Genomic DNA, 27,360 nt, shown 5'->3' on the forward strand with positions numbered 1-27,360 from the left:
ATACCAACACAGTAATTCGCTTGGTTTTCAGAAGTGTTGCAGACCTCGCTCCCTATTAAATTCATACCTGATGTTCTCTTGACTTAACCTGTTCTTTTCCCCGATGGAAATGCAAAGGGAAAATAGAGGGTATAGTGACCGTCTTTTAACTTGTTTCAGTATTTGTTATTCCATGTGGTCTTACTTCCCTACCTGTTTGTCATGTTACTAAGGTCTGGGTTGTTTTGATTTCTGAAGTATTTATTTCATACAAAATAAAAAGGTTAGAGCGTTTATGTGGGCATGTTTTACTTTATTCTGATTTTGAGTAGGCAATTTGAACAGCATGGGGGGAAGGGCAATACTTGTTAAAATTCTGTTTCACTGTTTCATTCCAAACCCAAAAATATAAATACAAAAAAAAATTACTCTCCATTTGTTTGGCCACACAAGGGGTATATATATGTGACGTTGTAGTCTGTTGCCATGTGAGAAAATAAAATACTGACTAGTGTTTGCTAGTGATCCAAAACAAACACAAAAGAAACAATAAAGCACTAATTAATGCTTTAATTAGTGATATTCCATAAACCTTTTTTTTTCCTACTACTAGCCTACAGTAAGCAGAATACAAGGGGTTTATTATAAAACGGCTTTTTTGCTCAGTCCTAATCTTCTTTCTAATAACTAACTACACTTCTCTGAAAAAGTTCTAAAAATATACTGGATAAAATATGATAATCAGTGAACCAGTTCACTCTCATTGAGCAGTGTCAATACATTAATGTATTTTTTTCTCAGTTTGGATGGTCTGACCTGAATTCTGCCATAGTGCAGGTTTTGAGAGTTGTGTGCTTCATTAAAACAAAACCAGAAGATCTTTTTAAATCAGAAGTTCTGTTTTCCATTTCAGGTGCAGCAACCTCCTGAAATTAATTTAGTTCTACGTCCTCAGGGATTGACTGGTGATAATGAAGTATATGCCAAAGTTGATCTGTGGGTCAAGTGTCCACATACTTACCCTGATACGTGAGTGACCATTAAAATCTAACTTTTTTTTTTTCCTCTGAACATTTTCCTCTGTTTTCCGTAGTCAAGTGTAAATTGGAAAAACATGTAGTTCATTCATTGCTCTCCTTGCTTTCCACATGTCAGTATTTGTTAAGCCTGTGGTATTTTATAATAGGCAGCTATAAAATTTGGCACCTGAATTGGATGTGCTCTTTTGTGCAATGAAGAATTCTAGGGATGCATTTGTCCATGCGTGACTGCAGCCCCAATTTGTAGCTTGGAGAGACATAAACAGAGGTGTATACCTGCTAACATCTTAGTGCCCTTTTTAATCTATTTGAGCTCATGACCTGCTGAGAGAGGGATTGAATCTTCGTTTTTAAAGCAATCTGCTGTCTTAGTTGTATGTGCGGTTCCTGGTTCCTGCTGGATTAACCTTTTGGAAGAGTTCTCAGTAGAGGATGTAAAAACAATTGCAGGCGATCAGCTCCCTCCCAGCATTTGGGTTGGCAAGTAATTTCTGGGTTAAATGTTGCTCTCTGCCCCATTTCCTTTAGTCCTTACGGCACCGGTTGCATCCAAAGCATATCTCCCTTTAGCCCATCCATTTGTGCGGTGGCATGAGTGGTGTACTAGGGAAATGCTATTCCTTACCAAGTATTAGTTCAGTTATACCCTGTAACACAATGATGTGGTTTAGTGGCGGATTGTCAGTCCTGTGGTATAGGCAGGACTTGATGATCTTAACAGCCTTTTCCAACCCGGTTGATTCTGTGATTCTACAGGACATGACAGCCACCCTAATTTTTTTTTTTTTTTTTTTTAAATTTAACATATCATAGCTACAGAAGTTTTACTTGTTTATTTTAAACAGTTTTTAAATTTGGCTGTTACTTATTTATGGCATGTACTTCTTTAGGTTTGCGTAACCTGTATAGTGGTGATAAATAAAGAGTCTGCAGGGTTTCTTTGGTAGTTCTTGTTAAGTATAACTGACAGGTAATCTGCAGCCAGAAAATTTGATGGTGGGGAATATAAAAAGGTATTTCTGGCTTTATATTGTACATGTAATATTTATGTACTGCTTATTTGAGTGTTGACTAGTTGCCAAGTGACTATGAACTCCATTCCTTTTCCCTCACCCACCATATTTATCAAGAATATTGCTTTTTACACTCGATTTTTCTAATGAGGACTTTCAATGTTTTGTTGCTGTCCTCCAGTGTCCCTGAAATACAACTGAAAAATTCGAAAGGCTTGTCAAATGAGAAAATAAATGAATTAAAATCCAGACTAGCTGAACTGGCAAAACAGCGCTGCGGAGAGGTAAGAGCTTTTAAATTCCTCGAGAAATGCACTCTGGACCCTAAATAGTTTTAAATACGTGCGTGGTATAATATAATGGCATGCATCCATGGTCAAAGCTTAAGTTGTGTTGCTCCTAAGGAAGGAAAGACTTAATTTGTTTTTAAGAATGTTTCTAATTAATGGAAGTTTGGAATAAGCAGGCTCTTAAAATACAGTACATGTTGTAACTAGTGCAAGTTTTATCCCTGTTTAAAAGCTGATTTAAGAGTTCATGTTATTCTTGGGGTTATTTCACTGTATGAAAAGCAATACTAACTCTAAAAGTGAGAGCTTTCTGCACTCTCCAGATTCATTTGAATATTGTAAGTGGCTATACCTATTTAAGCAGACAGCAGACATGGGGAGTTTTTCGGTGTGATCTTGTTCATCTAATGCTGAACTGAGACCTTCGTTCTAACACCAGGTTAACAATGACTTCTGTGGCTGTAGCACGGTCACTCCATGCCATTGTGCCTTTTTTTCGACTGTGTTTAGGAGTGGCAATACTTACTACACTCCTCTCCCCCCAGTTTGATTTCTTCTCTCGTTAAAGGGAGCTACAAATGTGTTGTAGGTTTTTCTAATGTCAGTTTTCCAAAGCAAGAGTCATGCTTGCTCCAGCAATGCATAGATATAATTGTAAGTTAAATGTATGATACGCATTTTTGATGAATGACATGTGCAGTCCTGAACCGCTTTCTCTGCAAGGGAAAGGGAGACAACCATTCTCTCTGCCTTAGGTATTCTTTATTAAAGAGTATTCTGCAGTATGGAAAACTTGAAAATACCTGAGTTACCTGTCAAATGGAGCAGTAGATTGCTTGGGATTTTAATTATTGAGATTCTTCCTTTTTTTTTTTTTCTTAAATACATGTGAGTGCATGCAGGATTGCTTTGCCTTCTGAATAGTAACCTGGGAAAGGTATTTTGATTTGCACATCAGGTATATGCATATTGTGCTATTCTTCCTATTCTGAATTGTCTCGTGGCTTCATTCCTACTTTCAAGTAGGGAATTCAGTGTTTGAGAATCTTCTAAATGTCAACCTGTTACAGGCAGATGGTACATTTAGTTTGGCTATTCTCCAATCTATACATGCAAATCCTGCTCAGTGCTGCTGCTGGCTGATGGGATGCATTCTGATGTACTGTTCTTTAATTTTGGAGATGCGATGGTCTGTTAGCACTATGGATTGCTTGAATTAATAAAGGCATGCTGCTAGACTGATGAAAGCTTAAGCCCTGACATGTCAGTAGATCATCAGTACATACCCAGTTCAAGCAAGAGTAACTGAAAATTGACTCCAACATTGCAAACCGTGTAGCAGAAGTCAGACGAGTTTTAAGTGCAGTTCTTACTTTAGGGAGTGGTTATATGAATGTGGAATGCTTTAAGTGGCTGTACAGTTCCAACTGGGGGGGCTAGCTTACAGTGGAGGATTGGATTTCACATTAGCAGTGAAATAAGTAGTTATTCATAAGTAACAAGCAGCAGAAACAGTAACAGACAATTGCAGAGATTTTATTCTGTTGTCACTTGCATATCATAAGCATGTATCTTTTGGGAAAAGAAAAAAAAGCCTAAAAAAATAGGTTTTCTTTTTTAAGAAAAAGATGGTGTTTGAAGTTGGCTGTTTTTCAGTATTTTTTTCCATCTTTGCTAATGTGGTCAGGGATTTTTCATGTTACAGTTTATTGATAAATAGTTCTGACAAAAAATACTGAAATATGGTAAATTTGTCTGATAAGTAACAAAAACAGTCACACTGCTGCTGTATGGCTTTTTCAAGTTGGGTGTTATTTTACTATGTGATCTACTTGTTCTTTGAACTCTGCGTGTCATTCGTCTTTATTTTCTTTCAGGTGATGATATTTGAACTTGCCGACCATGTACAGTCATTTCTCAGTGAGTATAATAAACCACCTTCCAAGTCTTTTCATGAAGAAATGTTAAAAAATCACCAAAAAGAACGAGAAAGACTGGCTCAGGAGGAATTGCGTAGGGCACAAGAAGTTAAGAGAAGACAAGAGCAGGAGGTAAGAGAAATTAAAAGTATGAATAACCCTGTATTCCTAAAATAAACAATCACAGTTTTGTGAGTCATCCTGCATAACTGTGGGTTTTAATGAATTACTAAATTTTCAGACCTGTCAGTATGAGTTGATCAATATTGTACTATATGAACTATCTGCTGCTGCAGTTGTGACATATTTTGATGTAGTTTTAATGCTGAGAAATATTTATGCCTGAAACAAACCTTATAAACAGGAGCTCATACAAAAGTGTAGTCAAATGTGTACATTGTGTTCCATCTTAAACTAGGATATATTAGCCAGACAGATGGGTAATCATACCTTCCTTCACCCATAGGGTGACTGGAATGTTCACTATGACAAACTTTTCCAGAATGCAATAAATTCAATCTAAAGAGGCCTTGGACTTGCATGCATTCCTCATTAGAAATGAGGGAATTCATCTAAGTGTCACAGAGATTAGCAGTGTGGAGTCTCCATGCTGTGGGAATATGAATAGGATAGCTGTGGTTCAGAGAAAAATGTTTTTATTATTCCACTGTCTGTCTGTGTATGAAACTTTATTGTTGGGTCTGTCAGTAGAAGTAATCTTCTTCTGTCGACAGCTCCAATCTTCTATACCATACAATTGATGCTGTTAAATTAGCTCTCCTGAGGAAGTTGACTTCTAATTTTTTGTTTTGTTTTTTTTTTACTCTTGTGAGATCCACCAGTCCTCTTTAACACTGTTGAAAAATCAGCATCATACCTTTTTTTTGTTTGTTTTTTAATTATACCAGGGTAAGATTAGCAGTTGCATTGCATGTACTGTTCCATCTCTAACACCAGCTAAATTCATTTCAGCAACGTGAAATCCTTAATGAGATTCAGAGAAGGGAGGAAGAGAAAAGAGAAGAAAGAAAAAAGAAAGAGATTGCCAAACAGGTATTCTTTCTAAGCCGGCAGGCAAAAACCATTGCAATAATGTCTTGTCAATACCATGACATACGCTTATGACAACTTGTGAGATTTACAAGACTGAATTGTCCTGGACATCTTTTCTCATCCAGTGTTTCTAATAGATCTAGGTTAAAATAGGTTCTTGATTATATGGGGTTTATTTCTGGAATAAAATCAACTGCAAGGGAAAACAGTTTAATATATTAGCATCTTAAGTGTACTGAAATGGATATTTTCAAACAGACATAGAAAAAAGAGCATGTTAATGTTTCGGCTTTCATTGTGAAGAATCTTTTTGCCTGTGAACAGTGCTGAAATGTACTTTCTGAATCTCAGCACTTCTTCCATGGCCTGATACGTACATTTATATTATGAAAACCTGTTTCTTCTGTGATTTGGGTAGCTTTAAAGCATAATAGTCAAGTATTCATGTATTTTGAGGATAGGTGCAGTTCCTGTACTTACTTGGTGTTTTTCCTGATTTGCAGGAACGTTTGGAAATAGCTGCTCTGACATGCCAAGAAAATTCTCACAAGAAAGTTGCTTCACGTTTAAATGGGAGCTCTTTGGAACACGGAGTGAATAATAAGCACCGACCAAATTCAGCTGGACGTTCAAAGTGAGTATGTCAGTTTGCATGTGGATTTTTTTTTTTTTCCTCCCAAACATTAGATTTCAACGTGAAATTTGAAGGCAAGAGAGTAGCGTGCCATGTTGCTCAGTTGTTCGTTTTGTTGTTGTGTCATCCCCTCCCCCCCCCCCCACTTCTTTTGGCATGGTTTAATTCGTGTGCTATGAATAACTTGGGAACTTTCCATTTAAGAGAGTCAACTTGGCCCTTAATTTAACATAGTATTTGGCAATCATTGGAAAGTATATTCAGGACATACTCAGTTTCTTAAAAGTATGCAATATGTTGCCAGTTGAAGAAAAAAGAAAGTTTTTAATTAATCAAGGTTTTGGAATAGCACAATAAATTAAAGCCTATATTCACCTCAAAACATGTGCTTTAAAGATACACCAGTGTAAAGTTCCCTGTCAGAGAATTGGATAATGCTGATTGCATTTGTAGAGTAACTTATTGGAAGGAAACGGGAGTTACTGGAGGGTTCTTTTGCTGGTGCATAACTCATCCAGGTTAGAACTGGTGATGATACAGGTAGATTGGGGGTTTTGTTTTTCTTTTGTTTGTTTGTTTCTGGTTTTTTACCACCACTTTACCCCCCAGGCTTAAAATATAGAGCTCATCGTGATGTTGCTGCTAAAATGCTGGATTTCTAATCGTACATCTTTGCAGTAACTCAATATCTTTGAAACTAATGGATATTATTGGGTGCAAGTCTCTGAAAGCTAATCCTCTTGCAGAATTGATATCTTTAGGGACTAGGGACTGCAACAATACTATATTTTTGAGTTGGAGAAAAACGATCTGTTCACATTGCAGAAGAGAACGACAGCTTTCTGTTAGTAATAATGAGGAGTCCTCTGGAAATCATGAAGTTTTGAACTTCAGCACAAGTGGTGCTGGACAACTTATTGTCCATAAAGGAAAATGTCTAGGTAAGCAAAATCACAATTGCAGCTTGAAGTACTGGGTTTGGGGCTGTTGTTTTTTTGTTGTTGGATTTTTTTGAGAAGGGGAACTTATACAATGTTAGTAAGTACAAGCAGCAAGGATGGAGAGAATCTTGTGGATTGTGAAATGTCACAGTTGAGAGTGGGAGCAATAGGAAAAGTTACTTTGTGGTAAATATTTTGTATTTTCTTACAACTATTTTAAGTAAAGATGTGCTTCTCCAGATACAAGTACATAACTGAATAGCCATACCAAAAAACCCCACCCACCTTCTCTATATTCTGTCCTCTCTACATAAGTAAAATAATACTGAAAACTGTTTGCTTTTAAATTTAAACAGCTAGCCTGTCAGATACAAATGGCTACCAAGCAAGAAGTCATTTAGCTTTCAGTAACATGTGAAACCAGTGAGCTAGAAATGCATACTTACTCTTCTTCCATTGCTGCCAATAGCGGTGCCATCAAAGCAGCAGATTTAGCAAAAAACTGAAATACAGACAAAGATAGGAGACTTTCAGAGCTGAAAGGCCCCTATGAAGTGCCCATATGAATGGACCATCAAATGTTTTTATTGTTTGTTTTCAATATGGCACTTCCTCAGTGGTAGGATGAACAGCCTGGAAGTCTCTGGAGCAAAGGGAATTTTATTATTTTGTAGTTTGAGGATGAACAGTTATGTTTGCTGTATGTAGAAGTTGGCGTTTGCTCAGCAGGAAGAACATTTGTTTGTTAAAACCTGAAATTCTTTAAAATGTGCAGCAATTTTTTTTGCCAATGTGCCATTGCTTTCATTTGACTACTGCTATGTATCATTCAGTCTCATCAGACCTGGTATTTTCCATACCTACCATGTAGGTATGGATCTTGTTCAGTGGTAAGCAGGTTTGGGTTTCTGAAACTGTAGAAAGCAGGCTTAGTGGTGTTTATTTAGCATTTGCAGGAGCTCTTGTCAGGACCTTAGAAACAAAAGAAGCCCTGTTGCTCTTTTCTCTCTCTCCATGTACAGGTAAGGATGAACAGCTTGGTAAATCAGTGTACAATGCCTTGGAAATTCGCAGTGGAGACTTTGTTTTAATATACGAGTGGGTTCTGCACTGGCAAAAAAAGATGGGAAGATTTCTTACAACACATGAAATGGAGAAGATTGAGAAGTGTAAGAAACAGGTAATGACCGTATTTTGCATTTGGCTTAATAAAGGTTAGGTGGGGTTCCGTGCTTTTCTGGAGGCTGCTAGTTTATATTAAACTTGAGAGGGTGGTGTGGTGATGAGCTTGCAAAAATTGGTGTTTAGAGTATCTGCACCACAGAAGAAGATGGGTGTTCAGGGTATTCAGAAGTTACAGTAACATAAATGCAAGAACGTGTATTTGTGAGTATGCATAAATAAAATAATAAAATATTAGAATAAAGCTTACCTGGCAGAAACCAAAGTTATTCTTGCCCCCTGTATACAATACTTCCTTTTCAGAAAATGATGAGAATGTAATGTATGTATTTTGTATATGTTATATATTTTAGTAGTAGTGTGTTCATGTTATGACACATTGCATGTTACATTGTTTTTCTCTAACAGCTTCAGGGTGCAGAAACAGAGTTCAGCTCACTGACGAAGCTAAGTCACCCAAACATAGTGCATTATAAATGTATGAACCTTAAAGAACGGGATGATTCAATTGTGGTGGACATTTTAGTGGAGCATATAAGTGGTTGCAGCCTTTCTACATACTTACACAAAGAGACTCCAGTTCCAGTTGAGCAGTTGCGCCATTATGTGACCCAGATCTTGTCAGCTCTTGAGTACTTGCACAGTAACTCAGTAGTACACAAAGTTCTTTGTGCTTCCAGTATCCTGGTAGATGCTGAAGGAAACGTCAAGGTGACAGACTACAGCATTTCCAAGCGCTTAGCTGATATCTGCAAAGCAGATGTTTTTGAGCAAACCAAAGTTCATTTTAGTGATAATGGTCTTCCCAGCAAACCTGGAAAAAAAGGAGATGTGTGGAGTCTGGGCTTGCTTCTGCTTTCACTCAGCCAGGGCCAAGTAACAAAGGAATTTCCAGTTGCTGTTCCTACCAATTTACCTGCTGACTTCCAGGACTTTCTGGGAAGGTATGTTTGTTGCATTCCTGTATCTTTTTGGCTTCTATTGTTATTTTTTTGAAATACTTGGGTAGTTTTTTGAAAGAACAACTAAATCCCCCTGTGTCACTAGTTAAAATTTTTAGAGGAGAGGTAATTGCTCCCTCACAGCTCAGGCTGCTCGTCTGGGATTTGAGAGAACAAGTCTGGTGCTCTCTATTCTTTGCCCTGCTACCATGTTTATATGCTGCTATGGGTAAGTCATTTAGTCTGTCTTTGCTTCTGATTCTCATCTGAATGATAACAGTAATAATTTCTTAAACAAGGAGACCTCTTTGAACATTTAGGCCTGAAATGGAATAGATTTTTGTACAGTTTTCTCTTGGTTTGCTAACAGATGTGTTTGCTTGGAAGATAAGGAAAGATGGACTCCTCAGCAGTTGTTACAACATAGTTTTATAAACATTCCACAAATGAAAACGCCTGTAGCTGAAGAAAACCTAGATGGTAAGAAACTTGTTCCTTTCTGTATACTGCTAAATGAGTGGACTATATGCTGCAGTAATAGGAAAAAAGTGGGCTGTTCTAGAGCTTCATAAGACTGCACAAATGTTTTATATTAATTAATATGGTCTTTAACTTCTTTATCCATGACTAGCTGGGGTGGGCTGACTGCTGTTTTCTCATCAGTCAAAGCTGATGCTTTAATTACTCCTGTAAGTTCATCCACCTCCTGTATGGTGTAAATTTCAGCCTTCATTTCGTCCTTGGAAGACGTTGTTCAAATAAGACTTCTTCTCTTGTTATAGTCTTATTAGAATCTGTTCCTTTATTCAGCATAATTAATATTCGTAATTAAAAGTTTTATTAATGTTTATGCTTGTACCAGAACTTAACTCTACACAGCAGAGCACTTCTGTATTTTAGGTTTCAGTTGCACTTGAAGTTATTTAGGTTTTATCTTCATCCTGATGTTTATTTGGCAGTCCCTTGTGGTTTATCCCCATACCCCACACTGCCAGCAGTGGTGACTTTGGTATCCTCTTTACAGATTCGGCAAGCATAGATTGCATCGAGACAGTTGTACCCAGCAGTCAGATATCCAGTGCTTCCTTTGTCACAGAAACACAGAGACAATTTTCACGCTACTACAATGAGTTTGAAGAGCTCAAATTACTTGGCAAAGGGGCTTTTGGAGCAGTCATCAAGGTGTGGTAGAAAAATTATTTTCCTCTGTGGAATCCTTTTTGGTGATGTGTTTTTTGTCTCAGAAGCAAAACAATATGTATAGTGTTTGTGGGGTTTTATTTATTATCTTCTAGTGTGCTGTGCCTGTGTTGTGGTTTTTATCTGGAATAGGCTGATAAGTTTTGTGTGAGATCACTGAGAATCTGGGGAGTAGCCTGTCAGTATGGGGAAGCTTGCATTTGAATTGTATTCATTTCCCAGCTGGAAGGAAAACTTCCTCTTACATAAAATTATTCTACTTCTGGCTCTATTTGGTAAAGCATTTATATGCATTTGACTTTTTGAATTTACTTGAATTTTCCAGGTAAGAAATAAACTTGATGGTTGCTATTATGCTGTGAAACGTATCCGCGTAAACCCTGCCAGCAAGCAATTTAGGAGGATTAAGGGAGAAGTAACGTTACTTTCCCGCTTGAACCATGAGAATATCGTGAGGTATTACAATGCTTGGATAGAAAAACATGAACACCCTGTTCCCACTGTGTCATCATGTGAAACGAACGAAGATAAAAGAATGCCCACCAAAGCTGGTCTCTTCATCCTTAATGCTGAGGAGACAAGTGATGTGGAAGCTAATGCTCCTCCTCCAGTTTTGACAAGTTCAGTTGAGTGGAGTACTTCGTGTGAAAGATCCTCCAGCAACAAATTCAGTGGAGCTGATCAGGAGTCCAGTGATGATGATGATGATGACGGTGATGGGGTTTTCTCACAGTCATTTTTGTAAGTAGGCTTCAGTACTGGCACTATAGGGAACATGAGCAGAGTTGTTTTTCCAATTTTGTCTTTTATCATTCTCACTTCTTTTTAGTTCACTGCATTTTGTTCTGTCCGCTGGCTCAAAACCAGTGTATTTGCCAGCAGTCAGATAGCCAGGGAGAGGAAATTTTGCAGCTAAGAACAGTGAGTATACAAGGAAAATCTGGGTTTAGGCTTCTAGAATATTCTCATAATTTGTGTCAGAATGCATGACTGTTTATGCTGGACTGTCTTTTCCAACATTAAGAGTAAAGTTTTTAATAATAGTAGAGAAATATTTTCAAATCCTGAAAAATACCTTACTTGTCCTTTCTGTTTTGTTTTGATTTTTATTAACATATTCCAGACCTGCCTCTGTATGGATTGGTTCTTTTACTCATGGTGGGTCTTTTTTTTTAAGCAAGTAAATAAATATACCTCAGTTTTGCTTATTGAGTATAAAAATGGGATTGTACTGATGCAGAGATAAACCTTTCCTGTAAAAGACAGGGCTGACAAAGGAAGTGTTATTTGCAAGCAGGATACTTTTGGGGGTTTTGTTTTGGTTTGCTTTTTTTGTTTAAGGCATATGGAAGGTCTTTAACAGAAGCTTAGATATTTTTTTTCTGCAAATAGTTTCCAGATTTCTCAGCACCCAAAACTTTCCTTTCTCTTTTTTAAACAGGCCAACCACAGATTCTGAAAGTGAAATAATTTTTGATAATGAAGATGAAAACAGTAAAGGTCAGCTTCCAGTAAGTATAAAGATAAAGCTAGTGAAAATGAAAAGATCATAAAATAGCCTTTGACATGCAAACAGGTCAGTTGAGAAGTTTCATTTCAGTTCTGGTGTAAGTACAGAACCACATACAGTTATGTTCCATCAGAGTAAAAGTTGTGCCATCGTGAGCTGCATTCACAGAATCATAGAATCGTTAGGGTTGGAAGGGACCTCTGGAGATCATCTAGTTTTTTGTCACTATATCTATATTTACACTATATCAGAATGATTGGGTGGGATGGAGGGTGCATGGTTAATTCTATTTGTATGTTTTAATTTGAAATTTTTTATTATTTTTGGTTTTTTAAACATGACACACTTTGAGATTTATGTTTCACAGATCTTCTGGAATATTTTTCCTCCAGTGTCTAGTGTTGGCAAAACATTACTCATTCTCACTTTGAAAATAAGAGTTGGGTCACACCTGGTTTTGTAGTTTTATTTAGAAGCAGTGGCATTAAAAAAGCATCAATAAATTATTTTTATAGATTTCAATGTTATTCAAATCTAATCACAGAAGATGAGTTCTCATCAAGGTCTTTCAGCCATTAGAAAATAGTAATATGCATATAAAAATCTCTGGATGGCTTCCTGTAGCTAACTGTTCTGTTACTCTTAATTGTGATAAAGGATGAAGAAGGGAATGAAAAGAATAGCCATGGAGGAGAAGATAGGACACCAGTCATTCAGACAGTACATTACCTGTACATTCAGGTACAAACTTGCTTGCATTTTCAGATAAAAGGATACTGCTTATTCGAACCTGCAGAGAGTAATTGCTGGTTTTCATGAGGGAAGTAACCTTTAAAAAATGCAGATGAGGCCAAGATCAATCTTGGTTTTGCAATAGACTGGTTTTCTGAAAGGCTTTTCTGGTGGAAGGCACTGTGCAGCACACATGGCTTGTTATGCCTTTCAAAGTTCTGTAGCTGGAATCATAGAATCAGCTAGGTTGGAAGAGATCTTTAAGATCATCAAGTCCAACCGCTACCCAGGGACTGCCAAGACCACCACTAAACTAAGTCACTAAGGGCTTCGGCTACACATTTTTTGGACAGTTTTAGGAACGGTGATTCTACCACTTCCCTCAGAAACCTGTTCCAATGGTTGATCATCCTTTTGGTGAAGAAATTTTTCCTAATATCCAATCTAAACCTCCCCTGGTGCAGCTTGAGGCTGTTGGCTCTTTCCCTATCACTTCTTACTTGGGAGAAGAGACCAACCCCCACTGCACTACAACCTCCTTTCAGGTAGTTGTAGAGAGCGATAAGGTCCCCCCTGACCCTTCCTTCTCCAGACTAAACAACCCCAGTTCCCTCAGCCATTCCTCATAAGACTTGGATTCCAGGCCCTTCACATTGTTTTTTTTTCTGGACCCGCTTCAGTGGCTTTTATCTTGTTTTTAACATTTATGTTCAGAATATACTACTTTGCAAGCTTGTCACAGACTCGTCAAGACTATTGTCACAGAAAATGGGATAGGACCCATAAGTGAATGCGTTTTTTCTAGCTAAAAGACAGCTCTCGGGAAAATTCCAAACAGCTGAATGTTTTGGTGATGCTGTTTGTTCCCGACCTGTGTGTTACAGGACCAGGCATTAATATGCACACAGATACAAGTTTCTGATGGTCTCTTTTCTTGACAAAACTGCTCTTTCTTCCCTCTGTCCCCTACCTCTGCACGACTGAAGATGGAGTATTGTGAAAAGAGCACATTAAGGGATACTATTGACCAAGGATTATATGAAGACACCAGTCGGCTTTGGAGGCTTTTCCGAGAAATTTTAGATGGGTTAGCTTATATCCATGAAAAGGTTAGTAAATATGACACTTATGACCTGTCTATAATATTTATGTAATATCTTCTTTTGTGTGGGTTTCTTCATATTCTATTCATTTTGGGGTGTTTATTACAAGGTTTGTTCCTTGCACTTCTGATTATTAATCTGTTCTAGGGGTTTAGAATACTTTATCATAAACCTGAATTTTATAATGAGCCACTTCAGATTTTTCCCTTTCTCCCAAAAATTTGACGTTTTAAAAACTTTTTTTTTTTTTTTGTATCTGGTAGCACTGAAAATTCTTTCTAGCATCTGGGTTACAGACTATAGTCTTCAAAATTAATTATCAATGACTTATTACAGTGGGAAATCTACTGCATTAAAAATATGTGATATGATTTTCCAGTCTATTACAGAGCTTTAGTTTGAATTGTGTTTATTGTTTAATATTCTATGGGTCTTTTTTTTTCTCCTCCTGTAACAGGGAATGATCCACAGAGACTTGAAACCTGTGAACATTTTCTTAGATTCAGATGATCATGTCAAAATTGGTGATTTTGGTTTAGCTACAGATCATCCAGCAAATGCAGTAAGTACAGCTGAAAGTGAATGAAAAACCCCCTTGAATTTGAACCCACCAATTCAATAACATGAAAGATGAAAATAAAACATAAAAACATAGTTCTCATTGGACTTTATATTGTGAATGCCATAAACTTGTTTATTTCTAAGGTTCTAGAGTTAAACTGTGTACTGTCAACCAAAGCATTAAGAAAAGCCAACAGAAGCATTTCAAGTGCCATTTACAGTATGTCTGTTTTCCTGATTTCAGGTGGTCTCTAAACAAGAAGAAAATCACTCAGATAGTTCTGCCATGTCTGACCCATCAGGTTAGTTTACGTAGTAGCTTATTCTAAATTATTTTAAGCCATCACTTTTATTTTGCAGTCTTGTATACTCTGTTAGAACTTCCATTCATTCTTTGAAAATAAAACCTTTTTTATTTGGGGGATGGGGGGGAAACAACCTCCAACTTTGGGTAGATATCTTACATATAATCTCTCAGTTTTGACTGGTATCTAAAAATGAATTTGCTTCCACTGCTAGACTTTTTCCATAGATCAGTGCTTTTCTCACAGTGAGGTATATAGAGATCCTGTATATCCATTCCATTTTCACTTCTGTTCTCTTGCCGGTACAGGACAATTTCAAGAGTTAAGGGATTTTTGTTTGGTTGGGGTTTTTTTGACACCTGTAACAGGCTGAATTTTGTGTTTTGAGTGAACTTTAGTACATTGTGTGTCTTAAGATGAGTGTAATGGAAGTGAAATATAGTTGTATCACTTGTGTGCTGACCTACTGCAATTCTGTAAAGCGGTAGGTAAGTTTAGCTATTACAGATAGACACAGACACCTGACCTGCGAAGGTGAGAACTGTCTGTTTTGCAAACTGTTCTCAAGTGAGCTTCTCTCAATAAGGGCTGCATTCCAACCTAGAATAAATGAGGACAGAAGATGAGTGACTTTTTTCTGGACTTTGATGCTGCATTTCTCTGCCACTTTCTTGAAACCTTTTCATCTTCTGCCACATAGGTAATTTGACAGGGATGGTTGGCACTGCGCTGTATGTCAGCCCAGAGGTCCAAGGAAGCACTAAGTCTACATACAATCAGGTATGATTAGAGTAGATTTACTAAAAAGGTAGCATGGAATCCAAGGTAAAAGATACAATTTAGGACAGTCCCACTCAACAAAGGTAAATTCAAGGTGGAACAGGGTGTGGGGGGACTACTGTGATAAGCAAGGGAATGAGAAATATTCCTTTGAGTGGAGAGCAAGGGTGGAAGGATGTGGGCAGGTCAGTGTTTCTGCCTGTGCTGTGACCATGACTAGGTGCAAGCAACTTCAATTTGAAAGGATTGAGTAACAATGAGTAGGATAGAAATCTTACAGTCTTTAATTAAGGTAAAAAGTCATCAGAAGTATGTATTGCTCTCCTGGATTCCTAGACTTGATTTTTGAGAGATGGGGGTACTACATTTTTTTTCATCCAAGGATCCTGTTTGTATGCAGAGATGAGCTGAATTTCAAAGCAGAAATATTTTCATAAAGGGAGGCCTTTACGTCATGGCAGTGCTGTGATGATAGAAGGCACTGAAGTCCGACAGGTCTGGATTGTGCCATTTAGCAAAAACAAAACAAAAAAACCCACCCCAGAAACCAAAACAAAACCACGAAAACCCCACCCCTATCTCTGGCTGTAATATACTGTGAAATTTAACCAGAACATTAGTATTTCTCTGCTATCATCAACTGCAGAGAATTCACAGGTATTACATTTATGTTTCCTTTTTTTATTTTCCCTTAGAAAGTGGACCTGTTCAGTCTGGGTATAATATTCTTTGAAATGTCTTACCATCCTATGAGTACTGCATCAGAAAGGATCTTTGTTCTTAGTCAGTTAAGACTGGTAAGTACACAGATATAAAAGATACGAATCCTGTGCATCAAATAGTTTGTTAAGAGAAGTAAAATGATGCAAAACAGAGTAAAATGTTTCAACAGGGAGTGCTTAGGAAGAAAAAAGTTTATAAAATATATAATGAAAAGTGAAAAATAAAATTGGAGCTGGTACTGACATGCCCATAATGCACTGTGGTTTCTGTAATGGTATTACCATCAGTAATTGTTCTGTCTGTGAAATTAATTTTTACACTGTAAAACATCAGAGGTGTAAACATCAGATAAAGATGTCATGTTTTTAGCACACCCACGTTTAGACCCAATGGGTCTCTCTCAGGAACCAGTTGGTAGTTGTAGTTGGTAAATGCTTGTGATTGTGGGTTGTATCTTCATTGTACAAAACATCATAAAAGCATTTCAGTGACATTCATTTTCCTTCTAGCTCTTCAAACTGAAATTGCCATGTGTTTTTTTCTGTGGTTTTTTTTTCTTTTTGTTTTTTTCCCCATGAGCAATAAAAATGCTTAGTTTCTGTGTTTAAATATGTAGAACTTAAGACTGGCCTGAGCAAGCTGGACTGCCTGTTATAATTCAAATATGATTTTTGTTTTTTATAGCCTACTGTTGTATTTCCTAAAGACTTTGATGAAGTCAATCATGCAAAGCAGGTAATTTTGAAGATATTTTAACTATTAGGTATTCCCTGTCAAGAAGCATTTATTATCATTTTTCCCCACTTACTTAATTTTAAAATAGTAATCTCTTCCAAGTTCTTGTTACATGACATTGGAACAAAGTAAGGAAAAAAAATTCTTAGCATACTAAGTTGACATGGAGATATACAAAATTCCCTAAGCTCAGTCATAAAGAAGTGCGGAGTTCACGGGTATACCTTTTAAGCTCTGAGGGACAATGCCGACATTTTAGGCTAAGGTAAATGCAGCTGTATTGTTTAACTCTTAAACTTTTGAAAGAAATCTGTGTTACAGAACAGAAGGAGGTGTGCAAGCTAAATTGACTCTCTGAGCTTGATAAGAGTTGTCAAGAGCTGTTCTTAATGCCTCCATGGCAGATAAATTAAATGTGCAATGTAATCTTCTCTGGACCATCTAGATAACTTTTTCCTTTTGCTAGTGGACTCTTTGTTTAACATTAGCATTATCTTTTTGTCTGTTATGCCTGTGAAATGGCAATCTGCCTGTTACTAGTACCATAAAAATGTTTCCCTCTAGTACAGTTTACTGTAATATGCCAGGAAGATTCCCCCTTCTTTATTATGTGTAACTCTCAAATCTTTGTTGTTACGCATATGGTTCTGCTTTCTTTGTTGATAAAGAGATGCCAGAGATGGCATAACATAGAACGACAAAGGATACTACATATTTTATCATCCTGGGAGGCACATTTCTAAAAACTTCCGTGTTTTAGTAAATTTTATTTAAATAATAACACAATAAAACATATTCAGAATTCTATAAGCAAAGAATATCCACGCCAACGATTCAGATCCTGCTTTTCTTGGTCCCCTGTAGAGTCTTATATTTTTTTATTAATGTCATGTGACTAGGAAGTTTGTTGTAAATACTGCTAATGTCTAAATTTTTTCTGAACTATAAAGTTTTTATTTAATTTGTAGAGATCAGTTATTACGTGGCTCCTGAACCATGATCCTGCAGCACGACCAACAGCTGTGGAGCTGTTAAAAAGTGAACATCTTCCACCACCACAAATGGAAGAATCTGAACTCCACGAAGTACTCCACCATACCTTAGCTAACGTGGATGGAAAGGCCTACCGGACTATGATGAGTCAGATATTTTTGCAGCGTGTATCTCCAGCTATAGATTATACCTATGACAGTGACATGTTGAAGGTTTGTAGGTGCTTAGGGGATGCATGTTGTTTCGGTTTTTCCTGTGTTGGATTAAAAAAAAGTTTATATGGGTGAACTCTTGACATATTTGAGAGAATTGCATTCTCTCTGGAAATCAACTTTCATGTTAGTTCCCATTTAAAGCTATAATCTGTACTATGTGGGCTTGATTAACCACTTCCCATTTAAACCTTACATTCATTCTTCAAGGAAGAAATAAGCAGTGTTTGATCATAGCAGCTACAGCTTTAAGCTTATGTCCAGATGAATACTTTCTTTACTCTGAATTTCGATCGAACTAATGCTACTTGTATCTGATTGCCAACAGAATGCATTGCCTCTGACTGTTTTCTTCCCTGTCTAATCATGGCAATCAAAGTAATCCTTCTTGGTTTCTCAACTTTTAAATATTTCTAAATCTGAAGAAATACAAGGTAACATAGTACAATAATGCTTTTTATAGCTCTGGTTATTTTTTATTATAGTGAGATGAGATAGCAGAATGCTTATTGCCTGTATTACATGGAATAATTGCCTGTATTACCTGAAGTGTTCATGGCATATAAATTATATATGTACTTTTTATTTGTGATGGTTTCAGGGTAGTTTTTCTGTTTGGGCAGCCAAGATACAGCAGCATGTGTGTGAGATTGTCAGCCGGATATTTAAAAGACACGGTGGGTGTGTTCACCAAAGTCGTTCATTTAATTTTTTTTATGATTGAATGGATTTAAGAGAACAGAATGGTTTTATTGCTGTCACGGAGTCAGAAGCTTGACAGGCTTTGGAGCATGTTTGTCAGCACTTTGGAGTATGAAATATTTTCATTCTTTTGGAAAAAAACTGAGGGGTGGGATATATATTTTTTTCTATTAGGTTGTATTGCTGTCTGTAATGGTTAGAAGCATTTTCTTGTATTTGGGGTGCTTTTTCCCCCCTGATTGAAAGTTTATGTTGACATCTAATTGAAGAATAAAGCTTCCATAACAAGATAGCCGTTTGAGAATCAGTAGAGAATTTAAAACATGAAAGTATTGTTAATAATAAGGTTTCAATGAAGACTGGATTCATACAGATAGGTGGTTGCAAAATACAGCCAGAAAAAAGTTATTTATGAGGTTTTACAGTGAGCTTTAAACACTTCAAGTACATTTTTGAGACATAGGATGCAACATGTCTGAACAGTATTTGTTCTCTATGGAAGTGCCTTCAGATCAAAAGAGTGCTAGTGGTATCTGTAGGGTTTCTCATCTGTTTTGTATGTATGCTTTTGTGAAAGGTGGTGTTTAAAGAGGGAGGCAAGGCAAGGATTCTGCTGGGGCTACGAGATTGGCAGTTCTCTGTTTCTCTGTGGCTGCCTGCTGAGCCCAAGAAGTGTGCAAGATAGAACATCAGTTTGTTTGATGGCTTTGTTTAGACAGTGGAAGAGGACAGTCTATTAAGGACACTGAAAATAATGTAATTTTTTAAAGGTATTTGTTGAGATTATCATGTCCTGCAAGATTGTTCATGAGCTTGTTATAAAAAGCAGATGTTACCTCTGAAATGGGAGGTAATAGTATTTTACTGGTTTTGTGCAGGAGCCATCAAGCTGCATACTCCACTGCTAATGCCCAGAAATAAAAAACTATATGAACATAATGAAGCTTCATATTTCATGGATCACAGTGGGATGCTGGTAATGCTTCCATATGACCTCAGAGTAAGTAGTTTCATCTCTGCAGGCAAAGCTGGGTTTGAAAAGTCCTGTGGTGTTTGTAGATACCTTTAATTCACTAGTGGCAAATTTGGTTTAGGCTTACACTGCTTCAGCAGTCAGAAGTATATCTTACATAGGTAAAAGTGCCATATTATAAATGTGATCAATGTCACTGCTGGTTTGTGGGGGTTTTGTGGTTTGTTTGTTGGGGTTTTTTCTTCCACATGTAAGAGACAAGACTTTTCCAATGACCAGTGAAAATTCTGGTATTTCCATCACTTTCTTATTTATAGAGAATGTGGGTAACAGTCTGTCCAGTTTTGTGTTTCTCAAACAAATGTTGTCAAGGATCAGTCTACTCTTGAGAGGAATTGCTGTTTGAGTAGTTCAGATTTTACTGTCTGGGATTCCTCTCTCAGGCATACCAAATTATGTGCAATGTTGGCCTCATTAATTACCTTGCACTTAATACCTGAATACTTTTAAGTTGTATTTTCTGTTTACTAGTGACAGTTAAAGAACATGACTTTTTATACTCCATTTCACTAACTTAAGGTCAATTTGACTCGTCCTTCCTTTGCATTTGTAACATCAAGCTATACAGTATGATTCTTAGTTAAGGATTTGTGTGGGATCCACAAAATTGATTTTTCTGTAGGAATTACTTGTTTGGAAAATATGTCAACCAAAGATTTATTAAAAAATACTCCTTTATATCTTTATGTAAGCAGCAAAATACCTGCTTGTACATTTCAGTATGCTCATAGTTGATTTATGATATGTTTTGCATGCATTAGGGTAATTAGGAAATGTCCTTGTGTTCCTCTCCAAGCTCTTCTAGGAACTTGGCAGGGGGGGAAATGTTACTATTTAAAACTTGGAGCAGGGATGATTAAATTAATATTACTTGGCTGTGGCAAATACTTAAGGCACTTACAGATGTGACAGGACAAGTGTTACTGCATGGTAGTAATTAATCTCCAGTTTCAGAGCCTAGTCAGAATGTTTTGTTTCACCAATTTTCATGTATTTTGTTTTTCAGATTCCTTTTGCAAGATTTGTAGCTAGAAATAACATATCAAACTTGAAAAGGTAAGGGACATGCAGATGACATGTTGCACAAGTGCTGTGCTTTATGACAGAGACCTCTGAAGATGCTGATTCTTTCTTCAATGTTTCCTTTAGATACTGTATAGAGCGAGTTTTCAGACCTCGGAAGTTAGACCGCTGTCATCCCAAAGAACTCCTAGAATGTGCATTTGACATTGTAACATCTACTGGAAATAGCTTTTTGCCTATAGCAGAAACAATTTATGCCATTTCAGAAATCATTCAAGAGTTTTCAGTGCTACAGGTAGATTCTCTAATCATGCCCTTTGTTCTCTTTCCATCCCAAAATGTTAATCTAAGTAAATAGTTAGTCTAATGTGTTTAATTACAGAACACTGTGATTTAAATGAAAAATATGTTTCATAGATAAAATAAAGCATAGATTTGTGCGAAAAGGAAATATTAATTGAATGCTTACAGTGCCACTGAAGTAATGTATTTCTTCTGTCAGGCAGGTGATTATTGTAGAATGGGACAAGCCTTGCCATTCTTTAGTTATAGATGGGAGGCAAGGTAGTGGAAGGAGAGGTCTGAAGTTAGTTTTGAGCTATTATTAAATCTTTAGAAATTATTATTACTATTATTATTATCATCATTATTACTATTAACATTATTATTATTAAGCAAATGGAATGCAGGTAAAACTTTTTGTTCTTTTTTGTTTACCCTTTGTTAGGAAAGAAATTACAGTATTTACTTGAACCACACTGCCTTATTGAAAGCTATACTTTTGCACTGTGGGATACCAGAGGATAAACTCAATCAAGTCTACATCATTCTGTATGATGCTGTGGTAAGAGATTAGTTATTAATCTAATCTCTGTAATTGTCACTGTAGAGTATCTTATTGTAGAGTTGTCTCTGAAAATGAGTAACAGCCCATTGCCAGCATAACCAGGAATATCTTGTTGGTGTATAAAAAGCCAGGCTATCTTAGGGCTGTAAACTTAGATTAATTCATTTTCTGTTACTTCTGAGATATTTTAAGATGATTTTTAAATGTCTATTTATGAGATAATTGTTCACCTGTGTAATTAAGAACTGGTGGGCTATTCAGTAAAAACTTTAAAATGTATCTTAATTTCATGTCGGTCTTTCCTACCTTATAAGCAGAGAAAATAAATACATTACATTCATTTGAATAATTAACGTAATGTTTAAATCCCAACACAATGCACTTCTGCATAAGCACAGCTTAAGTTGGTATTTGTACGCTTTTTGTTGCTTCTTGAAATGAAGCTGAGTAAGGCCTCACTACAGGATTGGTGGAAAATGTGTTATTTATTGGTTTTGTTCTTTTACAGTGTTACTGCAGTTTGTAAGTGTAACATTTAATTAAAAACATTGAAAAGGTGTGGTTTAATTCTTCTCAGCAATAGTAATTGTTAGGTAACTCAGTTGCTGAACATGTTCGAATCTGTTTCTTTCGTAGACTGAAAAGCTAACTAAAAGAGAAGTAGAAGCCAAATTCTGTAATCTTTCTCTCACATCAAATAGTGTAAGTAATTTTAATTAAATGATAATTTCTCTGTAACTTGCAATAAGTCAGTAATACTTCATTTACTTTGCAGTTTAATCAGCCCGAGTAAGTAAAATAAACAGTTACATCTGCTATTCAAATTAGATCAGTCTATTTGGACGTGGTCTGATTTTGTTCTGTCTTCTTTCTGGAAGTCAGTATTGCAACTCTCCAAGTTTCTTTCTGCTTTTAAACGTATTTTTCAGACTGTGGAAGCAATTAAAGGGTAAACAGAATGGTTTAGGGCAAGGTGTCCCTGCCCATGGCAGGGGGGTTGGAACTAGATGATCTTAATATCCTTTCCAACCCTTATGATTCTATGATTCTATGAAACAGAATGTTTTGCAGTGGTATTTAGTAAAAGAAACTGAGAGAAACTTAAAAAAAAAAGAAGTCTGCAAATGTTGATGAATGTACACAAGGAGTTGAGGTTCAAACTTCTGGACACCCTGAGGAGTCTTGTGCCTGTCCATTTCTTTCCTCAACTCACTAGGTAAAAACAGGCTGCTAGGCTAAACAGACAAAAAAGACGATATTTTACTTACACCAAGTCAAATATTTTTAGGGTTTTTTTAGATGTGATCTGTTGTGAGTGCTGTCAGTGGTGTTACCTATGTTTTTTTCTTTGATTTTTGTTTTTAGCTTTCTCGACTCTACAGATTCATTGAGCAGAAGGGAGAAGCAAGTAATGTATTTCCATTTTTAAACACAATGATAAAACAAAAGCCAGGTGTCACTCAGCTGCTGAAGCATGGCATGAAGGATTTAGAGGAAGTCATTGGTCTGTTAAAGCAACTTGGAATAAAGCTTCAGGTTTGCTCTGCTAATAATTTAATGGATTTATAGGCTGCTGAGCCTTGTAATTTGCCAGGAAACAAAGTAATCATATTTTACAATAGAAAAACCACATCAAAGTGGCTTTTGATGGCAAGTAATAATGCTGGCACTGATTCCTTTTATTTTTATTTTTTTTTTAAGATGCAGTTTAAGAATAAGACCTCTTCCAGTCAGAAGTCTCTGGTTTAATTTCTATCTAATGACATACAGACTTTTTTTTTTTTTTCTCCAACCAAGATTGAAGACATCACTTACAGCATAAAGAAATTTTTAAATTTTGAAACAAACTAAATACTTTAAAAATACAAAAAGCTGTTGAGTACTAAAGGCCTCCCTTCCTCCACCTTCCTTGAGGCTTGCAGTGTGGGTTTTGTGCTGCTGGTCTCTTGGGGTGCTTTAAGATTAAAACATGATTTCCTTATTTTTAATTGTATTTCAAAATTTTTGAGATGAGGAGTGTTTCTGTATGTCTTCCTTATGTGAGAAGAGTGTTTTCAATCCTTGCTGCTAGTAGGAAATCAATTATATTAACCATAATACTGGTAACGATCTTGTACACATACTCAGTTTTATTTTACAGGTTTCTATAAATCTGGGACTTGTTTACAAAATACAGCAGCACAATGGAATTATCTTTCAGTTTATAGCATACATCAAAAGAAGACAAAGAACTGTGCCTGAAATTCTTGCTGCGGGGGGCAGGTATGATCATCTGGTATGTACTCATTTCTATTATTTATTTATTTATTTAAACCATGAAAAAATGAAAAACCTTTTTGACATTTTGCAGAGATAACTATTTGAGTCTTCCATTTTGTTTTTGTCTTGTTTCGAGATTCCACAATTTAGAGGGCCACAGACGGTAGGACCTGTTCCTTCAGCTGTTGGAGTCAGCATAGCTATAGATAAAATAACTGCTGCTGTTTCCAGTGTGGAGGATTCTGTAAGTCTTTGGAGTGGGGCAGGATATAGGGGTTTTGTTTGTTTATTTATTCCTGACAGCTCACTAACCTAATTGTAGCCACAGATGGGCAAAAAATAAGATGTTCAGCTGTGTCCCAAAATAATACCATACTGAAATAGACAGCAAATACCAAGATTACCTGCAGAGAATTATTTAGTTTATTAATAAATAATAATATATTATGTAATAGGGGAAGAGAGGATCTTCAGGGTTATACCCCTTTATTTTTAGTTTAAATGGAACATCTTCCTCAGCCTGTGGATTGTTTCAGATGGAAGAGTACAACTGTAGTAGCTAGTAAGTGTTATTTTGCCCGTACCACTTCTGCCTTTCTAAAAGTATAGAAGGTGGAGATGGAAGGGAACTTAAGAAAATTGACTACTTTGTCCAGTGTCACACAGTTTCACTTCATTGTGGAATGTGCATTTTACAAACTTCTCGTTATAAGAACAGATTAACATTGCTAAGCAGAGTAGGAAGGGAAGAACAGAATAGGCTAGGACACTTTGCAAGCTGAGGCTGTGCAGATGCTTTTTATCAAAGAGCAAGCCTCAATGAGTTTCAGACACGCTTAGGTAGATTTTGGCTCTAAAAAGAGATGGCTCTAACCCCCTTTTTTCAGCTTGATGGATTTTGAAAAGCATTAGCGTATTTATCCTCTTTGTTACTTTCACTGCCTTATGAAGGGAAAGAGGAGGTCTTGTGGCTAATATTGTCCCTCTTGTTTTTACTTTCCCTTCAGGTTTCTGTCAGCTCATGTGACCTGCTGGTTGTAAGTGTTGGTCAGATGTCCATGGGTAGAGCTATCAATATTGTTCAGAAACTCTGGACTGTAGGAATTCCAGCCGAAATAATGTATGACTGGTCCCAGGTAGAATTTCTGTCTCTGTGTATTAATTATATTGTTGTTCTCTTAAGATTAGTGCAGCCTGAGACTGCCCTTTTTTTTTTTTAATAGTTTTTTTTTGAGTTACAGACTCATAAAACTGAGCATGTAGCATGCTGTTCAGATACAATAATCGTAAGAGTCACTGGCCTTGCAGCATTCTTCCTCTCTACATCCCAGAGTACCTAAAAGCGCGATGGAGTACCTATATGCACTCCTCTAAGCAGAAAGGAATGAAGTGAGCTTCCCTAATTATACACAGAGAGCAGAGTCCAAGGCCTGTTGAAATCAAGGGGGGAAAAGTTGCATAATGAATTTAAAATTACTCTAGCTCAAATTAAGTGAGGTGGAAATGCTTCAAAGGAGAAGCGTGTTTTGTACTAGTGAAGGCAATAAATTTTTCTTTCAATGAGGGCTGCAAGTAGAATCCCTGAGTTAATCCTTAATAAAGAGCACGTCTGGAACAGAACAGTAACATTGACTTTTAAATATATCCACATGGCTGAAGACTAGTAGGTACAGGGGGAATATTGACACCATTCTATTGTTAGAAATATAGTCTAGTAAACTGAGCTACTAGGTACATTATGGGGTCCCCATGGTGTTCCTGGAGAGACATGTGGTAGGAGGGAGAGAAGGTGGCAGGCTGAGTTGTGCTCTTTTCTCCTGCAGCTGAAACCAAGCAGAGCTTTATCCCCTACTACCTCACTGGAGTATGGAGCTCCATGGCAATGAGGAAGTCCCTTTTAACAGTAGTGGAAGTTACCTGAGGATTATGAGTCTGGGTCACTCTTAATTATGCCAGTTGGTGACTAACAGAAGAAATGCTGTGCAGTTGTCCATTCTGATTCATGTGCTGCAGAGCAGGCAGTTTCGAGCTCTCACTTAATTGCCTGACTTTTTTGTAATCTTTCACTGTAACATTTCCAGTGGCTCCAGTCTCTCAAAACTGAAAAAAATCCAGATCATTATGCTTTTTCTATGATCACCCTGGGCTCTTTTCTTTTTGTAATTCTTAAAAGTAATGAAGATTTTGAGTAGTTCTTGCCTCTGTCTAATGCTGTCCTGCAGCCCACTCCTAAGTCAGCACAGCAAGCCCTTCAGTAAGGCTGACTTACATCATTCTCAACACTGATAGTGATGTAAGGCAGCCTCAGGCTTACATGAAACCCAGCGGGAGTCAGCTTTCATGACACAGTACCAATCATGCAGGACTGACATATTACTGGAAGTTGCAGACAGTGGGGTGGTGACTGATTGATGTCGCGTTGCACATTTTTACAGTTATCTGTAAAATCTTTGCTTCTAGATCCAGCTAGCCCTTCCATGTGGGAATTAGGATTGCAAGGCTTAGACATTCTCTTTGTCTAGCGTAGACTTAAACAGATTTCAGCTTTTAAGGAGCGTTAGGTATATATATATGCATAATGAAGTTTCAGCTCCTGGACTTGTTGATAAAGCTTTCTTCTCTTAGAAGCTTATATAATCAGTGTAACAGCTGCATAGAAAGTTGTTTTAATGAAGGACAGGAGACTTAAGTTTATTGCTTAAGTAAGTGATAATTTCATAATCTGTCAAATCGCTGTCCCATTCCCGTTCCCCTGTTCCCATTTCAGTCTCAAGAAGAACTGCAGGAATATTGCAGATGCTCTGGGATTACATACGTGGCCCTTGTGTCAGATAAAGAAGGAAGTCATGTGAAGGTAAGTGTGGGACCAGAGGATGCTGGATGGTGTTCCAGACTTATAGTCTCTTCTACATTTCTTTTTTTAAGATCATTATTATTTTCACTAAAGTATCTAAGTAGATGAAATTCAGTAAATACAGTTTCAGTTGCTAAGTAGCAGAAAGTTTTTCTGAAGCTTTTTATCCCTCAATAACACTGTTATTTACAGACCCCGTTTCCTCTAGGAAAGTCCAAAAATGAGTGCAAACATTGCTGACTTTGAGTCATGGGTGTCTTTATGTGGAAAAAAGTTTCTGTTGTCTCCGATTTCTTTGAAACTATAAAAATAATGAGATGGCTCAGTGATCTTTCCAGTTCCAGTTTCCCATGATACAAAACAAATACAGAATCATAGAATGTTTAGGGTTGGAAAGGACCTTAAGATCATCCAGTTCCAACCCCTCTGCCATGGGCAGGGGCGCCTCACCCTAGACCATGTTGCCCAAGACTCTGTCCAGCCTGGATGGAGCATTTACCACTTCTTTGGGCAACCTGTTCCAGTGCCTCACCACCCTCACAGTAAAGAACTTCCTTATATCTAACCTGAAAATATAAAATAAATAACTATAAAGATAAATACAAATGCAACTAAAACATAAATCTAAATAAATCCATGTAGTTCAAACAGGTGGAGTCTGAACCACATTCCTCATCTCTGTAAGTTGAGGTTAAGATGGAAAGTCTGGACTGTGTCACAAGGTGAATTACCACTTTCTGTGCTCTGCAGCCTGTGGTCCTGGAATCTTTCCAGAGGTTAAAAGTTCTAAAATATT

At 37.0% G+C, this 27,360-nt stretch overlaps 1 protein-coding gene across 2 annotated transcripts in view; it reads left to right on the forward strand.

Moving 5' to 3' along the window:
- Positions 1–27,360, forward strand: part of EIF2AK4 (eukaryotic translation initiation factor 2 alpha kinase 4) — a 36,302-nt gene that overhangs the window by 1,108 nt on the left and 7,834 nt on the right. The window contains exons 2-32 of one of the 2 annotated variants that reach the window (XR_003990874.1): positions 893–1,008; positions 2,214–2,316; positions 4,200–4,373; positions 5,214–5,294; positions 5,798–5,928; positions 6,754–6,869; positions 7,892–8,049; positions 8,460–8,995; positions 9,363–9,472; positions 10,017–10,174; positions 10,518–10,933; positions 11,634–11,703; positions 12,360–12,443; positions 13,421–13,543; positions 13,995–14,099; positions 14,343–14,400; positions 15,104–15,183; positions 15,879–15,980; positions 16,591–16,641; positions 17,610–17,846; positions 18,448–18,523; positions 19,427–19,548; positions 20,588–20,637; positions 20,731–20,899; positions 21,332–21,448; positions 22,088–22,153; positions 22,817–22,987; positions 23,592–23,713; positions 23,847–23,954; positions 24,718–24,846; positions 26,478–26,564. Coding sequence is in view for 1 of the 2 variants with exons in the window: in XM_030481918.1 (XP_030337778.1) it covers positions 893–1,008; positions 2,214–2,316; positions 4,200–4,373; positions 5,214–5,294; positions 5,798–5,928; positions 6,754–6,869; positions 7,892–8,049; positions 8,460–8,995; positions 9,363–9,472; positions 10,017–10,174; positions 10,518–10,933; positions 11,634–11,703; positions 12,360–12,443; positions 13,421–13,543; positions 13,995–14,099; positions 14,343–14,400; positions 15,104–15,183; positions 15,879–15,980; positions 16,591–16,641; positions 17,610–17,846; positions 18,448–18,523; positions 19,427–19,548; positions 20,588–20,637; positions 20,731–20,899; positions 21,332–21,448; positions 22,088–22,153; positions 22,817–22,987; positions 23,592–23,726; positions 23,847–23,954; positions 24,718–24,846; positions 26,478–26,564 (4,239 nt within the window). In the remaining variant the exon portion in view is untranslated. Of the gene's footprint in view, positions 1–892; positions 1,009–2,213; positions 2,317–4,199; positions 4,374–5,213; positions 5,295–5,797; positions 5,929–6,753; positions 6,870–7,891; positions 8,050–8,459; positions 8,996–9,362; positions 9,473–10,016; positions 10,175–10,517; positions 10,934–11,633; positions 11,704–12,359; positions 12,444–13,420; positions 13,544–13,994; positions 14,100–14,342; positions 14,401–15,103; positions 15,184–15,878; positions 15,981–16,590; positions 16,642–17,609; positions 17,847–18,447; positions 18,524–19,426; positions 19,549–20,587; positions 20,638–20,730; positions 20,900–21,331; positions 21,449–22,087; positions 22,154–22,816; positions 22,988–23,591; positions 23,727–23,846; positions 23,955–24,717; positions 24,847–26,477; positions 26,565–27,360 lie in introns of both variants that reach the window. The other variant, XM_030481918.1, reaches the window with a different exon arrangement.

The sequence above is a fragment of the Strigops habroptila genome, chromosome 4 (genome assembly GCF_004027225.2).
Source record: "Strigops habroptila isolate Jane chromosome 4, bStrHab1.2.pri, whole genome shotgun sequence".
Classification (NCBI taxonomy): Eukaryota; Metazoa; Chordata; class Aves; order Psittaciformes; family Psittacidae; genus Strigops; species Strigops habroptila.